We start from the raw sequence: 14,984 nt of genomic DNA, 5'->3' as shown, positions 1-14,984 counted from the left end.
AGGCCAGACAGCGTCTCTACCTCCTCAGGCGGCTGAGAGACTTCAAGCTCCCACTCAAGGTGCTCAGGAACTTTTACACCTGCACCATCGAGAGCATCATGCGTGGGAGCATCACCACCTGGATGGGAAACTGCACCAAGCAGGACTTCATGGCCCTAAAAAGGGTGGTTCGTTCAGCTGAACGGACCATCAGAACCACCCTCCCCAACCTGCAGGACATTTACACCAAGCAGTGCAGGCTGAGGGCCATGAAGATCCTAAAACAGCCCAGCCACCCCGGACACTCTCTCTTCTCCCTGCTCCCATCAGGCCGGCGTTACCGCTGCCTGAGGGCTAAGACTGAAAGGTTGAAGAAGAGTTTTTACCCACAAGCCATCCGTCTGTCCAACTCTGAGCCCTAACTGGACCATTATTGCACAATGTAAATAATATAATTTATAAAAGTGTGTATAGTGTATAGTATATAGAGTATAGTGTATAGTGTGAATTACTTTTTTTATTTTTATTCTTCTTCTTATTTATATGTGTGTGTATATATGGTTGCAGGTACAAAATACATTTCACTGTGCATTGTACTGTGTATAACTGTGCATGTGACAAATAAAACACTATCTGACATCAGTAGTAACACAAATACAGTTAAAAAATGCTAAAATTGTATTTCTTCTCAGGTCCATTGAAAGTATTGGGTCTGGACCAGGTTACTCTAATTGATTATGATCCTGAACAGTGACTGTTAGATCCCTGACAGCTTGAGGTCCTGCAACAGAATTAAAAAGAAAAAAAAAGCATATTTAAAAAGTTAAAAAATTTTAAAAGCAAAAAATAAAGGTGGCTAATTTTGATATTTTTAATTTGTTTATTATAAATTCAAGCTCGTTTTTAAATTATGATTATTTGATGTTATAAATTGTGCTTTGTTTTCATGCTGCTGACCTGCAATTTTGATGTTATTAATACATATCTAAATGAACTAAATAGCAAAGTGTGTGAAAGCAGGAATGAAAATAAATTATGAGATGGAAAATGACAAACAGACAGATTATATTTTAGTCTTCTATTATGCTGGAGGGTTGATGCTTAATGTATTGTTTATAACACTTTTTTTTTAATGTATCATAAAGTTTCATATGCATTATAGTGCAATACAATATAGTTTGAAGGAATCTAACAGTTGTATCAGTGTCTGTATACAGTCAACAGCTGGCTGTCAAAAAAAAAAATCAATAGTATTTTTAAACTTTTCACAATGACCTGGAGGGTCTAATAATAAGAAGGCAATGATGAAAATGTTTTTTCTCATTTCAAGTAACACAAGAAGCACTCAGAGTCCAAACCTCAGGCTCACTCTCTGAGCAGCATTTACCTTTCGGAGAATTGTATTGTGTTTTGTATTTAAACATTATGTAGGAGCAGGTAATGGATAATATAAATATATAATTTCTAACTAACCTCGTAATTTAACTCAACCTGCCTGACTGTATTAGATACTGTAGGTCCGCTGAAAATGAGACCTTCCAAATCTCGATCTGAGCCTTGGATGAATGTCTGTGTTTTGGTTTTGATTCTATTTGTCAGAGAGAAGTTTTTGTGTTCGTACTGTGGCTGCTGAATCTTATGCAGCACCCCTTACGTGTGGGGTGCCCCAAGGCTCTATTCTTGGTCCTCTCCTCTTCTCTCTTTACCTACTTCCGATGGGATCAATTCTCAGAAGACATGACATCGCATTCCACCTTTATGCTGATGGCTGCCAAATTTATGTGCCTCTGAAGCAGCAAAATGCATATTCTGCAAACCATCTCCTTGGGTACATTGGAGAGATCAAGGCATGGCTGTCCACTAACTTTGTCCACCTAAATGATAAAAAGACAGAAGTGTTGCTGCTTAGGTCCAGGGATACTTCAAAAATGACTATTGACCTGGGTCCTATAAAACAACATTTGACTAAGACGGCGATAAACTTAGGTGTAAAACTGGAGAGTGAACCTAAACTTGATGCCCAAATTAAGTCAGTAGTCAAATCCAGCTTTTATCAGCTAAGACAACTGGTCAAAGTGAAACCATTTCTTTCACGGCATCATTTTGAGATTTTAATCCATGCTTTTATCACAACTCGCTTAGACTGACGCAATGCACTTTATGTTGGGCTCAGCCAGACACTACTTGCCCGGCTCCAGATGGTACAAAATGCTGCTGCACGACTCTTAGTTGGGGTCAAAAAACGTGAGTACATTTCTCCGATCTTGGCCTCACTTCATTGGCTCCCAGTTCATTTTAGGATTGATTTTAAAATCCTTTTATTTGTTTGGAAATGTCTTCATGGCCTCGCCCCATTATATCTGTCTGATCTGCTCCACCTGTATGTTCCTTCACGTTCACTCAGGTCAGCTGATCTGGCACTGCTGGCTGTCCCAAAGACAAAGAGGAAGTCCAGAAGTGACCGCGCTTTTTCAGTTGCTGCCCCAAAACTGTGGAATGATCTTCCCTTGCACATTGGGCAGGCTGACTGACTCTGCTTTTAAGTCCTCTCTTAAAACACATTTTTTCTTGTTGGCTTTTAACTCAGTTTGAGATGTTGGTTTTCTTTGTTTATTTTCTTAGCTGTGGTTTTTATTTATTTATTAATTCTTTCCTTATCTTATGTCTGTGTTTTTCTTGTTTGTTCTTAGTTGTGTACAGCACTTTGGCCAAATGCATTTGATTTTAAAGTGCTTTATAAATAAAGTTGAGTTGAGTTTCCCCCCATGTTCCTCTAATTCTTTTCATTAAACATTGTTCAGATTTTTAATGATTTTAATGATTTTCACACAAAAAGATATTAAATGTTAGCTTTATGCTTGACTTTGACAGTGAAAAAAAGGATGATTAAGATATTTACTGACATTACATGATACCAGCACTATAAAAATGACATGAAGTGACACTATAAAGGGCTGACATGAATATAATTAAATAGTGCATGAGGCCATAGTTGCACATAATTTAAATCTGTTTATCAGTTTTTGATGTATAAGAAAAGTTACGAGTGCGCACATTGTTACTATTTTTGAAAATCACACATTTTAATAGCATAAACAATATTACGAATAACTACTATTAAGACTGTTCTGTGCTATTACTTCTTTTACTTAACCTATAGAATCAAAAAAAAAAAAAAAAAAGGGCACTGTTTGTTTTTCATGTTTTATTAAAACATAGTAAATGTCGCTAATTTTGCAGTTCTTATCTGAGGTTTAGCCGGGAACAAAAGTTGTGAAAATTCATACAGAAATGGAATAAGCCCTGTAACATCTGTAGCAATTTTATTTTGAGAAATAAATTAGCTGTTCATAAAGTAAATCTTACACTTGCACCTTCAAACACTAAGCCTTTTGATTTGTCAGAAAAGTGTGTTTCAAAAGATTTTAATAAAAGAATTATTTCACAATAAAACCTCCATCGTTCCATCCATTTTCTTCTGCTTATCCTTTTCAGGGTATAAAATATATGTTTTCCCCACATCATACTATAAATCACTTTGGATGTGAAAACAAATAGTGAAGACTGTAAAAATGGAAAATGCAGACGAATTAAAAATAAAGCAAAAATACTAAACACCTTACAAAATTATCAAATAATCCCTTTCCTTACTGCATTACATTCTGCATCAGATCTGTTATTCGAATAAAAGAATTTGTAAAACTTTCCTCACAGCTGGCCGAAACAAAGATTCCTGCCCAGAGCAGCAGGACCCTGAGACTGCAGAGGTCTGCCATGTTCAGTGATAGAGCTGCTTCAGTCTGCACAAATGAGTGGAGAACATGCAAAGATATTCACACACTGCAACAGAAGCTGCATTTCCTCTCAATACAGGTGATGAAAAAAGAAAACCACTTAACAAAAGGAAATTGGTATGTGTTAGTGGTTCCATTAGCCTGTTTTAACCTTGATGATACATTGCTTCTACTTTGCCAGTAGTGTCAGTTGTATGCCAGTGCCTTTGAAACAAATGCTTAGTGCTCTGCTATTCAGGTTTTAGACTCAGATTAAGACACTCAGTAAAGGAAGGTTTTGTGTCCTTCCAGATTGTTTTGTACAAGACTTTAGCTTTGACCTATAAGCTTGTACTTTAAAGAAAAACCAAGACTCTTTTATTCCTCTAAAGATTGTGGGAGGAAAAATCTGCTGTCATCTAGAAATCAGTTTCTTAATCTTCAAAGTATAAGGATATTTATAGCTTATATTTTGACTATGCAAATAGATATGGCACCCACAGCCACTAGCCTTAATAAATTTGGGGAAAATTAACATTCTTTCTTCATTTAGGCAACTAAGCCCTGTGATGCTTAGTGAAACAATTATAGAGTTAAAAACTAAATGTAGGATATAAACAAAATCAAGCTGCAATGATAGGGAACCTGTGGCTTCTGTTTGTGGGGTAATCAGTTTAAAATCATTATTAGGCTGTACAGACTGGCCCCTAGGATGAATGAGGTTTGCCCTTCAGGAACAATGCAGTCAGACAAGTACAGTTCTCCTGGCAACCACCAAACCCAGACTCATCCAATGACAGAGCATTTTGCCCATTCTATCCTTTCTGGTGGATCTAACATTGACATATATATATATATATATATATATATATATATATATATATATATATATATATATATATATATATATATATATATATATATATATATATATATATATATATATAGTCATGGCCCAGTGTTTTGTGTTCTTTTGGTGCTATTTCAGTTATTTTCTCGGATTATGTTTAGTTCTCTTTTGTATTCCTGTTTTATTTCTAGTCCCTTGTTCCCCGTGTCAAGTCTACGTGTACCTTGTCTAGTCACTTCCTGTGTTATTTTGACAGTCTTGTGTTCCCCGTGCTTTGTGTTTAGTTTTGCTTCCTCTGTTATTAGTTTCATTTGCTTCACCTGCTGTGCCCTGGTGTTTCCTCTTGCCCTGATTACCTAATGTTTATCTAAGCCCCAGTTTTCTTCTGTTTTTTGTCGTGTCGTCGTCTTTGCCTCCGTCGTGTGTGTGTGTGTGTGTGTGTGTGTGCGCGCGCCGGCTCTTGTGGTTTAGTTCTGGCTTCAGCCCCGCCCAGTTTTGTTATTATCTTCATTTCAATAAAATCACTAAGCTCATCACCTCTGAGTCCAGCATTTTGGGGTCTCCCTGATTCTGCCACACACAAGCCATGATATATATATATATATATATATATATATATATATATATATATATATATATATATATATACATACATACATACATACACACACACAGGGGTTGGACAATGAAACTGAAACACCTGTCATTTTAGTGTGGGAGGTTTCATGGCTAAATTGGACCAGCCTGGTGGCCAATCTTCATTAATTGCACATTGCACCAGTAAGAGTAGAGTGTGAAGATTCAAAGTTTTGCTCAAAATATTGCAATGCACACACCATTATGGGTGACATACCAGAGTTCAAAAGAGGACAAATTGTTGGTGCACGTCTTGCTGGCGCATCTGTAACCAAGACAGCAAGTCTTTGTGATGTATCAAGAGCCACGGTATCCAGGGTAATGTCAGCATACCACCAAGAAGGACGAACCACATCCAACAGGATTAACTGTGGACGCAAGAGGAAGCTGTCTCAAAAGGGATGTTCGGGTGCTAACCCGGATTGTATCCAAAAAACATAAAACCACGGCTGCCCAAATCACGGCAGAATTAAATGTGCACCTCAACTCTCCTGTTTCCACCAAAACTGTCCGTCGGGAGCTCCACAGGGTCAATATACACGGCCGGGCTGCTACAGCCAAACCTTTGGTCACGCGTGCCAATGCCAAACGTCGGTTTCAATGGTGCAAGGAGCGCAAATCTTGGGCTGTGGACAATGTGAAACATGTATTGTTCTCTGATGAGTCCACCTTTACTGTTTTCCCCACATCCGGGAGAGTTACGGTGTGGAGAAGCCCCAAAGAAGCGTACCACCCAGACTGTTGCATGCCCAGAGTGAAGCATGGGGGTGGATCAGTGATGGTTTGGGCTGCCATATCATGGCATTCCCTTGGCCCAATACTTGTGCTAGATGGGCGCATCACTGCCAAAGACTACCGAACCATTCTGGAGGACCATGTGCATCCAATGGTTCAAACATTGTATCCTGAAGGTGGTGCCGTGTATCAGGATGACAATGCACCAATACACACAGCAAGACTGGTGAAAGATTGGTTTGATGAACATGAAAGTGAAGTTGAACATCTCCCACGGCCTGCACAGTCACCAGATCTAAATATTATTGAGCCACTTTGGGGTGTTTTGGAGGAGCGAGTCAGGAAATGTTTTCCTCCACCAGCATCACGTCGTGACCTGGCCACTATCCTGCAAGAAGAATGGCTTAAAATCCCTCTGACCACTGTGCAGGACTTGTATATGTCATTCCCAAGAAGAATTGACGCTGTATTGGCCGCAAAAGGAGGCCCTACACCATACTAATAAATTATTGTGGTCTAAAACCAGGTGTTTCAGTTTCATTGTCCAACCCCTGTATATGTACCATACAATGTGTTGTATTGAGTGAATGAAGTGAAAGGGAATGAACAGTTATGTCTGTAACATAACTTGTCTGCTGTTGTAGCTCCCTGAAGGAGCTACAACAGCAGGTTGCCCCACTGCACAGCTGGGCTTGGTGAAGAGTGGCTACTGAATGATAGGATAGGGATAAGCACAGGGTGTATACACACGGTAGCAAGCTTCATTTCCGCTGTGTTTTCAGGAACAGGAAATCTGCTACCATATAAAGCACACACCTTTCTTTTTTATGATTTTATTAGTCAGTCTCTAAAAATTCATTGTACATACAGCTGTATTTACATTTTCAGCACATATATAGCTTACAAATGTGTGAAAAAATTAACCATATATCAATAAATAACTAGACTGCTAAGATATGTAGAAAAGTATAAATTTCTGTTTAACCTCCTTTGAGATCTACAAATGTTTGTTCATCTTTCATCCAATTTGATCACTCTCTTTTCATACCAGAAAGTACAGACTGTATTCACTGGTTCTTGAATGGTCTTAAATGTATTAACTGTATCCCATAGAGTCGCTGATACTGTCACATATTTCCTGGCATTACAGGCTTTAAACAATTAATAACATTGTTTCATAGTAAATCAGATGCAAAATTGCCAAATTAAATCTTGAAAAGCAAAATATTTTTTTGCAGAGTTGATGTTTTTGCATAAAAATGTTAAGACTAAGCACAGCTTAACATAAAGCGTTAATGGTGATTTAGTTGGTTGCTCCGTGATGCCTTTCTTGATCAGCGAGCTTCTTTATGACGCCATCCAGGAGGTCGTGCATTCACATAAACTATGACAAGAAACAGGAAGTAAGAATAGTTAAAATAATTTTCTGAATTTACGAAACTAATTAAAAGGACATTAGAAAAATATATTAAAAATGTCCTTAATTTTAGCCTTTGTCACCACCAACCTGATGAGTCTTTGGTGCAAATGTTCATTAAATCTTGGGAAGGCTACAGGGCTGTGAGTCAGCTGCCTTGACAAAGTCTTGTGTTTTTATTGTAATCACTCTTCTTTTTCCTAAATCTTACCTCTGTCAAATACCCAACATGTAATAATCAAAAAGACAAAAACACTTAAAAAAAACTGTAACTAAACATTTTCAAATGATAAAAAAAACTGAAATAAAGCAACTCTGGAAAATAACTGAAAGGAAACTGGACTTAAATTCATGACAAAATTAAAATAAAATTATTTTTAAAAATCCTATAAACAACTCTGGTTGCATCTACAGTATTTAGTACTCTCTCTGCAGACACTCCAGTTATCCTCACATAGCAGCTTAACCCCACACAGTCTAAATTGGTCAATATTTTTCCTCATATGTTGTATAAACCTTTTAATACGATCGTTGGTTGTCTGGGTCTGCTTTCTGGGTCCAACCTGAACATTGGTTATTTTAAAATTAGTAGCTCCATAGTTTAGAATTTTATTGACAAGTAAGCAAAAGGTCGCTGGTTCAGTTCCAGCTGGACACACAAATCCCCTTTAGGGTTGTGTCAGGAAGGGCATCCGATGTAAAACTGCCAAATCAAACATGTGGAGCGACCTGCTGTGGCGACCCCTTATGGCAAAGGAGCAGCTGAAAGTAGCTTCAGCAGAAGCTACTATAATATTTGTAGTTGATGGTAATAGCTGTGTTAAGCAATGTGAAGTCTACTCACTTGCTTCAAGTGCCATATCTTCATTCACATCACTGTGGAAAAAAAGATTTGTTTTAAAGGATTATCTTTATAATATGGAACAATGGACATTTTTGATTATGTAAAGAACTGAAATCATCACCATAAGTACCTCTCCTCTACAGTAAATTTGAATTAAATTGTGACACATGACTTTATTGGTAATAATAAATTAAGAACAAAGTGACAGAATAATGATGAAAAAAAGATGCATGGACTTTACTTTCTGGACTTTCTGAGCTTCTTAATGTAGATCTTGTAGGCGATGAAAAACAAAGCCACAAAAGCGATGACGAGGATGAGGAAGACCAGAAACCCAATAACAGCTTTGTCATTGTCTGTGAAATAATATTGAAAATTACATTTATGAAACAGATAAAATTTTTAGAAATATGTGTGTATAAAATGTGAGAGAGGATTCATCTGAGAAAAATGTGTCATGAATTAAAATAGAACATACAGAGAGTATCAGCTTTTTTTGTTGTGGGGGGGCTCTCAAAGCGTTGATTGAAAGCAACCACCTTTAAAGACAGAACATCAGTTCATTAGGAATTAAAATATTCAAACAGTAGGTGTTAGACAAAATAATATATCACTAATTAAGTACAATAATATTTAATAAAACCAAAAAGTAGGATTATACAAACCTTGACATTGTAGGTCGTAGAGTAGCTCAGATCTGTAAACACATAATTTGTCTCCCAGGTCTCCTTTTCCTGTGGTTTATCACCAGCTTTATACAAATGTACTCTGTATTTCACCTCAGGTCCATTTAAAGTTTGTGGTTTGACCCAGGTTACTCTAATTGTATTATGATCCTGAACAGTCAATGTCAGATCCCTGACAATTCCAGGTCCTGCAACAGAATTAAAAAAAAAAAGCATATTTAAAAAATAAAACACTTGAAGTTAAGTTAATTTGTTATGACAGCGGTTTTAATGCTATGTTGTACTGGTTGTCATGAACATCAGTAGTAACACAAATACAGTTAAAAAATGCTAAAAACAAAAAATAAAGGTGGCTACTTTTGATGTTTTCAATTTGTTTATTATAAATTCAAACTTGTATTTAATTTATTTGATGTTATAAATTGTGCTTTGTTTTCATGCTGCTGACCTGCAATTTTGATGTTATTAACACATATCTAAATGAAAGAAAAATCAAAGTGTGTGAAAGCAGAAAATAAAATAAATTATGAGACAGAAAATGATAAGCAGACATATTTTATTTTATCTTCTACTCTGCTGGAGAGTTAGTGCTTAATGTAATATTATATTAGTTTTATTTCAGTCAAGACATTTTTAATTAATTAATTTTCTGAAAATTACAAGTAGGAAATAACTGCAGAAATAAAGCAGCAATTAAAGTTTAAGGAAGTCCAGTTAGAGAAAATTTCCTCAAAGGTCCAAAATATCATAAAGTTTCACATGCATGATAATGCAATACAATATAGTTTGAAGGAATCTAACAGTTGTATCAGTGTCTGTATACAGTCAACAACTGGCTGTCAAAGAAAGAAGGGGCAAATCAATAGTATTTCAATACTGTTCACAGTGACCTGGAGGGTCTAATAATAAAATAACACTCAGAGTGGAAACCTCCACCAAGTCCACTCTCTGGGCAGTCTTGATGATACCTTCTTTAAAGATATCACACATTTTGGGGTCAACTTGAAAAAAAGGCAGAAGTGAAATGTAAAAGTGAGGTCAGAGGTCAAATGTAGCATGATAGTTTAAATCTTTACTTTCTATATGTTGACAATACACACCACACTTAAGAATCATAGTTTCTAAGTTAGAAGGCTTCTTGTCAATTTTGGACAATAAATCATGAAGTTGACTTTGAAGACCTCGGTGGATGTAAGGCAAATTTTTTATGTTAACATGACCCCACTCTGCAGCCCTACAAAGTTTTATCAGAATTCATTCAAAACTCTTTGAGTTATCATGTTTACAGAGAGAATGACATGGAAAACCTACTAAAAACATGACGTCCTTGGCAGAGGTTATGAGGTCTGCATTCAGAAATTTACAAAGAACTTTTGAAAAAGCTGTCTTCAAATAAATTACTTAATTTAAATAAAATTATGAAAAGTGTAGTTTGAGTTTCCCTTTTCTCTTTTTTACTTAACTACATTTCACATGTGAACCATCAGCTCCTCTCTCTGAGATTGGACTCTATGTTTCCTGCGTTGTGAGTTCCTGCAGTAACATCAGAACCACCAACACAGCATAAAACTTCATGGAAGCAGATCCTGATCTGTGCTCTGTGTATGGCTCATTTAGTGAGTCATAGATACACAACAGCAGCAGCACAGATCACAAGTTTTACAGTTTTACTGCTTTTTCCATTTACTGCCACCATCTTTGATTGTTAACTTGGCGATGGTGGGGCTGCTCCGACTTTCCGAGTGGGAAATCAGAGTTGAGAGACTTATTCTGGAACGCACCAGATATTGATGGACTGTTTTTTTCAGTAGAGTTGTTTTACTCTGTGCAGTTTTTGAGTCAGTGAGTTACACAACTCACTGAATAATTACTAGAATAATTACTATGATTCTGGTATTTTTAAATATTTCCTTTCTCTAATGATGAGAGAACTGTTTTAATAATCAGTCATTGCTCATTGGAGAGAGTGATCGATAAAACAGTTTCTGATAGAACAGGATAAAAAGAATCTTGTAATTTACATCATTTATATATGTAAATATATGTTCATACTAATAAAGACATCTTAACTTAGCAATTCATAACACTTACTATGTTAATGTTAGATCATAACCACATGGTTCATAATTCAGTTTGCCACCAAAATGCTGGCACAGATATTTGATATTTGAGAAAGATATCAACATTTACATCTGTCAGGTTATGTGGATAAATAAAAGCAGAACATTGTTTCATATTAATAAATAAAAGGTAGGCATTTTATATTATGTAAGTGGGTAATGTAATTAATGTTTGATTACTTACTTCCAATCTTAGTTTCCAGTTGAACTTTAGTTCCAGTAGCATCGCGAATCTCGTTGTTGTATTTGGGTTGGACCTGACAGGTATAACTTTTATATGGATCCAGTCCAGTAATCCTACATGTTCCTCCTTCAGGTGATAGTTTTGTGCCTGTAACTGTAACATAATTTCCATCAGCTGTTTGTGGAGTCTGATTAAATCAACATCACCATCTTAAGAAACTTCCAGTGACTGAATCTGAAGTTAAAGTTTCACAAACATTCATCAGGTGGTTGTTCTGTTCATCAAGTGACCCATAAACTGACAAGAACTTATGCACGATAATCACCTACAGTGTGTGTTACTGCTGCTGTAAAGCACTGATTCTCACTCTACAGGCTTACAGTATAAACTATGTACGTACTGCACAGCCAGCAGACCAAGAAACTGCTTATGTTACTCTTTATGAAGGGAACTGTTTCAAATCAGCTTCTCATCTCAAACAGAAGATTTTCACTTCAGACAGATCAGAGTTTCTTCTGTGGGAAAATGTTCACCAGACTCTGACATTTCAATGTTTGTTCTGTTTATATTTGCTGTTTATTTTAATATCAGTGTACATCATTATATGAATTTGTATTTGTTCTGTTATTTACAGATTAGTTAGGAATTGTAGAGATTTCATCCTGAAAATAAAAACTGTAAACTAAACACAGAAGTACAGTAACTGAACTGTTTCACTTACCTTTAAGTGGCTGACCTTGTGTCTGACCTTGTTTATGACCATTTTTCTGACAAATGCAGTCATAAGAAAGCTTCTCAAGTTTGGGTTCTTTGCAGTTCTTACTGGTTGTTTTCCAGCTCAGCTCAATGGAATTGTTGGTTGTAATGTTCATTATGTTGTTTATTGTAAGATCTGTTGGAACACAGTAAACATCAATAACAATGAATACAGTAACTTTTCATTTGCTTCACTCTAAACTGTGAGAAAAAAGTTTCACTGAGGTAAAGGAAATATCAACAGACCACAATCAACCCTGAAGTGGATGGGTGGAGTTGTCTTATTTGTGGTGTTGTTGTTGTCTGAGATCCGACCAGTACAGTTGTAGTCTGTGAAGGGCTCCAGCTCAGACAGTTGCTTCACATCATCAGGTTTACCTTTTTCTGAGGAGACAAAAATGATATACATGTAGCTCAGAGCATATGAGGAAGTTATCTTTTGGTTTTAGATTCAAATATGAACTCATTCAAAGGAAAAAATCTGAACAGATTCACAGAGAACACAAAGCACTCACTCCTCTTACACTAAAAGACCGTTCAGAGCAAATCTTCTTATAATGCAGCTGACACTCCGACCTTGCACTTACCTGAACAGGTGTAACTAACTGAGAGATTTTTACACTTTGGTATGTCTGTTTCTATTTTTGCAGGAAGTCCAGGGGATTTATTCTGCTGTATTTCATTAGAATTTAAGAAATCTGTAGAAAAAAAAATGAAAAAAAAGGAACAAACATAAAACATGATTAAATTAGATCTAAAGGTTATGAATTTCAAAGCAGAGGTACGTACCAACACTGATGCTTTTGGTGAAGTTAAAGGAAGAATTCACACAGGCTCCTGAAGTGAAAGTTATGGTCAAATCTGAGCAGATGTTCTTGTTCGCAGGTCTGACACAGAATGTTTTGCTGTCATTGCTGCATCGTTTAACTGGAAGGTTATCTGGTGTTGATATTGAAGAGCTGAGGTCCCAATCACTTTCATAACAAACATGTTCAGGGATGCAGTATTTTTCTTTAACGTCACCTTTACCTAAAATACACAAGTGATGCACAAATGTGTCAGTTTTATAAAAAGTCTCACAGAAAGATTTAAAAACACTAAAATATTAATTATTTGTACTCACTCATTTTATCTGTTTTAGTTTTATTTGCCTGAGAGTTACAGAATATTTCTTTGCCATCAGCTCCGATAAAGGAAACATTATGGCTGTATTCAGTACAGGGCTTCAGGGGTTCAGTTTTCCATACTGAGTTTTGAGTCGAGTTATGAACTTGGATTTTCTCTACAGTCTTCGGTCGGCCTTCAAAAACATTTATGTTGTAGTTACCGGGACGATTTACTTCAAACTTCAAGACAGACCTGTGCTTTGTGACATTGTAAGAACCTGCAAAACCAACAAAATGTTTTTTTGTCAATTTAAATCAGTTTATTACATTTTTAATCTCATATGATTTCTTCATGCAGATATTGACCATGGTCCAGTGCACAGTGAAGATAAAATACATTCTTTATACTCGCTGTAAAAATATACTTTTACTGAATTCATCATAAAGTCAGAGAGAAACGCTGGACACCAACATTAGTGTTTGAAAACACTGAATGAAAATGATCTTTTAAACTGATACTCACACTGTGGAGGCTCAGAATCTGGTGCTTTGGTGGCTAAATGATGAGATCAGAAAAGAATAAAACAAATCATTAGTATATGATTATGCAACATTAGTATTAGAATACTGCAAAGCACCTTACTAGTACTTATACCTCTGCAGTGCTGGTGATCTTTGTCTATACTTGTGTGAATTTAACAATCTTATCAAAGTCCTGTATAATAAAAAACACACTTCCAACCTTTGGTGGTCGTTGACACTGTGGTGTTGGTGCCTGGATGTGAGGTCTGGTTGTGAGAGGGTGTGAGGCTCTGAGAGCCTGGATGGGTGCTGGATGAATTGGATGAGGATGAGGTGTTTGCAGAATCAGTTGCTGTTGGAGAGCATGTCTGAGGTCAGCTTCAGGCAGAAAAAGCTGACTGCCAGCAGTCTTACCTTAAATGCTGCTTAACTAACAATTTAGACCTTTGACTAAAAATATGGCTAAAAACAAGAACTAATGCAAAAGTCAAACTGAGTCTGAATACATTACCAGACATGATAGTTGAATTGGCTGCTTGAAAGGAAGAGTTTGATTGGAAGGAGGTGTGATTTTTCAAACTAGCTGAAGAATTGAGGGTAGCTGATACGTCTGTGATTTTGGTAGTAGCTGCTGATGAAGCAGATGCTGTCACTGCTGTGACAATAGCAGATGCTATGGAGACTGAAGGCGAGGATGAGGCTGACTGGCTTTTTTCGACAGAATTTTGATCCATGCGTGTAGGTGAGGGCGAGAGTGGTTGACTTGTTACAGGATTTTGATCCTTGCGTGCAGGTGAGGGCGAGGGTGGTTGACTTGTTACAGGATTTTGATCCTTGCGTGCAGGTGAGGGCGAGGGTGGTTGACTTGTTACTGGATTTTGATCCTTGCGTGCAGGTGAGGGCGAGGGTGGTTGACTTGTTACTGGATTTTGATCCTTGCGTGCAGGTGAGGGCGAGGGTGGTTGACTTGTTATAAAATTTGTGGCCATGCGTGGAGGTGAGGCGGTTGAAACATTTTCTATCCAAGAAAGAGAAATAAACATGACATCAAAATATTTGTTTCTTCAACTGTAAAATATGCTTTGTGTACCACCTTCATTCCTCTCTGCATAAAAATGCCATCATACTTATCTGTCCTTCTCCTCATTACATCGACACATTTGTTCAAGATTGACTAACTGATATTATACCAGTGGCCTATTATCATTGGTATAATATTATTCCAATAGCCCAAAACTTATTATAAATATAGTAAAGATACAAAAGAATCATTGACTTGAAATACAAACTAAAAAACAAGCAAAAAAACCAAAACAAATGATGATGATGATGAGAATAACTTTTGACAGTTATTATATAATGCATGAGAACAGAAA

At 36.6% G+C, this 14,984-nt stretch overlaps 1 protein-coding gene across 3 annotated transcripts in view; it reads right to left on the bottom strand.

Moving 5' to 3' along the window:
- Positions 1–14,615, bottom strand: part of LOC115778559 (receptor-type tyrosine-protein phosphatase C-like) — a 42,163-nt gene extending 27,548 nt beyond the window's left edge. The window contains exons 1-15 of one of the 3 annotated variants that reach the window (XM_030726651.1): positions 14,384–14,596; positions 14,120–14,332; positions 13,829–13,960; positions 13,610–13,642; positions 13,104–13,364; positions 12,770–13,009; positions 12,568–12,678; positions 12,227–12,364; positions 11,946–12,116; positions 11,225–11,377; positions 8,900–9,108; positions 8,713–8,773; positions 8,476–8,590; positions 8,235–8,266; positions 7,243–7,357 (exon numbers count right to left, since the gene is read on the bottom strand). In XM_030726651.1, coding sequence (XP_030582511.1) covers positions 7,308–7,357; positions 8,235–8,266; positions 8,476–8,590; positions 8,713–8,773; positions 8,900–9,108; positions 11,225–11,377; positions 11,946–12,116; positions 12,227–12,364; positions 12,568–12,678; positions 12,770–13,009; positions 13,104–13,364; positions 13,610–13,642; positions 13,829–13,960; positions 14,120–14,126 — 1,713 coding nt within the window. In that variant the 5' untranslated portion in view covers positions 14,127–14,332; positions 14,384–14,596 and the 3' untranslated portion in view covers positions 7,243–7,307. Of the gene's footprint in view, positions 1–7,242; positions 7,358–8,234; positions 8,267–8,475; positions 8,591–8,712; positions 8,774–8,899; positions 9,109–11,224; positions 11,378–11,945; positions 12,117–12,226; positions 12,365–12,567; positions 12,679–12,769; positions 13,010–13,103; positions 13,365–13,609; positions 13,643–13,828; positions 13,961–14,119 lie in introns of those variants that run through there. The other 2 variants (XM_030726649.1, XM_030726650.1) reach the window with 2 other exon arrangements.
- Between the last annotated feature and the right edge of the window lie 369 nt (positions 14,616–14,984).

The sequence above is a fragment of the Archocentrus centrarchus genome, chromosome 4, assembly GCF_007364275.1.
Source record: "Archocentrus centrarchus isolate MPI-CPG fArcCen1 chromosome 4, fArcCen1, whole genome shotgun sequence".
Taxonomy (NCBI): Eukaryota; Metazoa; Chordata; class Actinopteri; order Cichliformes; family Cichlidae; genus Archocentrus; species Archocentrus centrarchus.
Note: the sequence above shows the minus strand (reverse complement) of the source record. Positions and strands in the feature narration are given on the sequence as shown.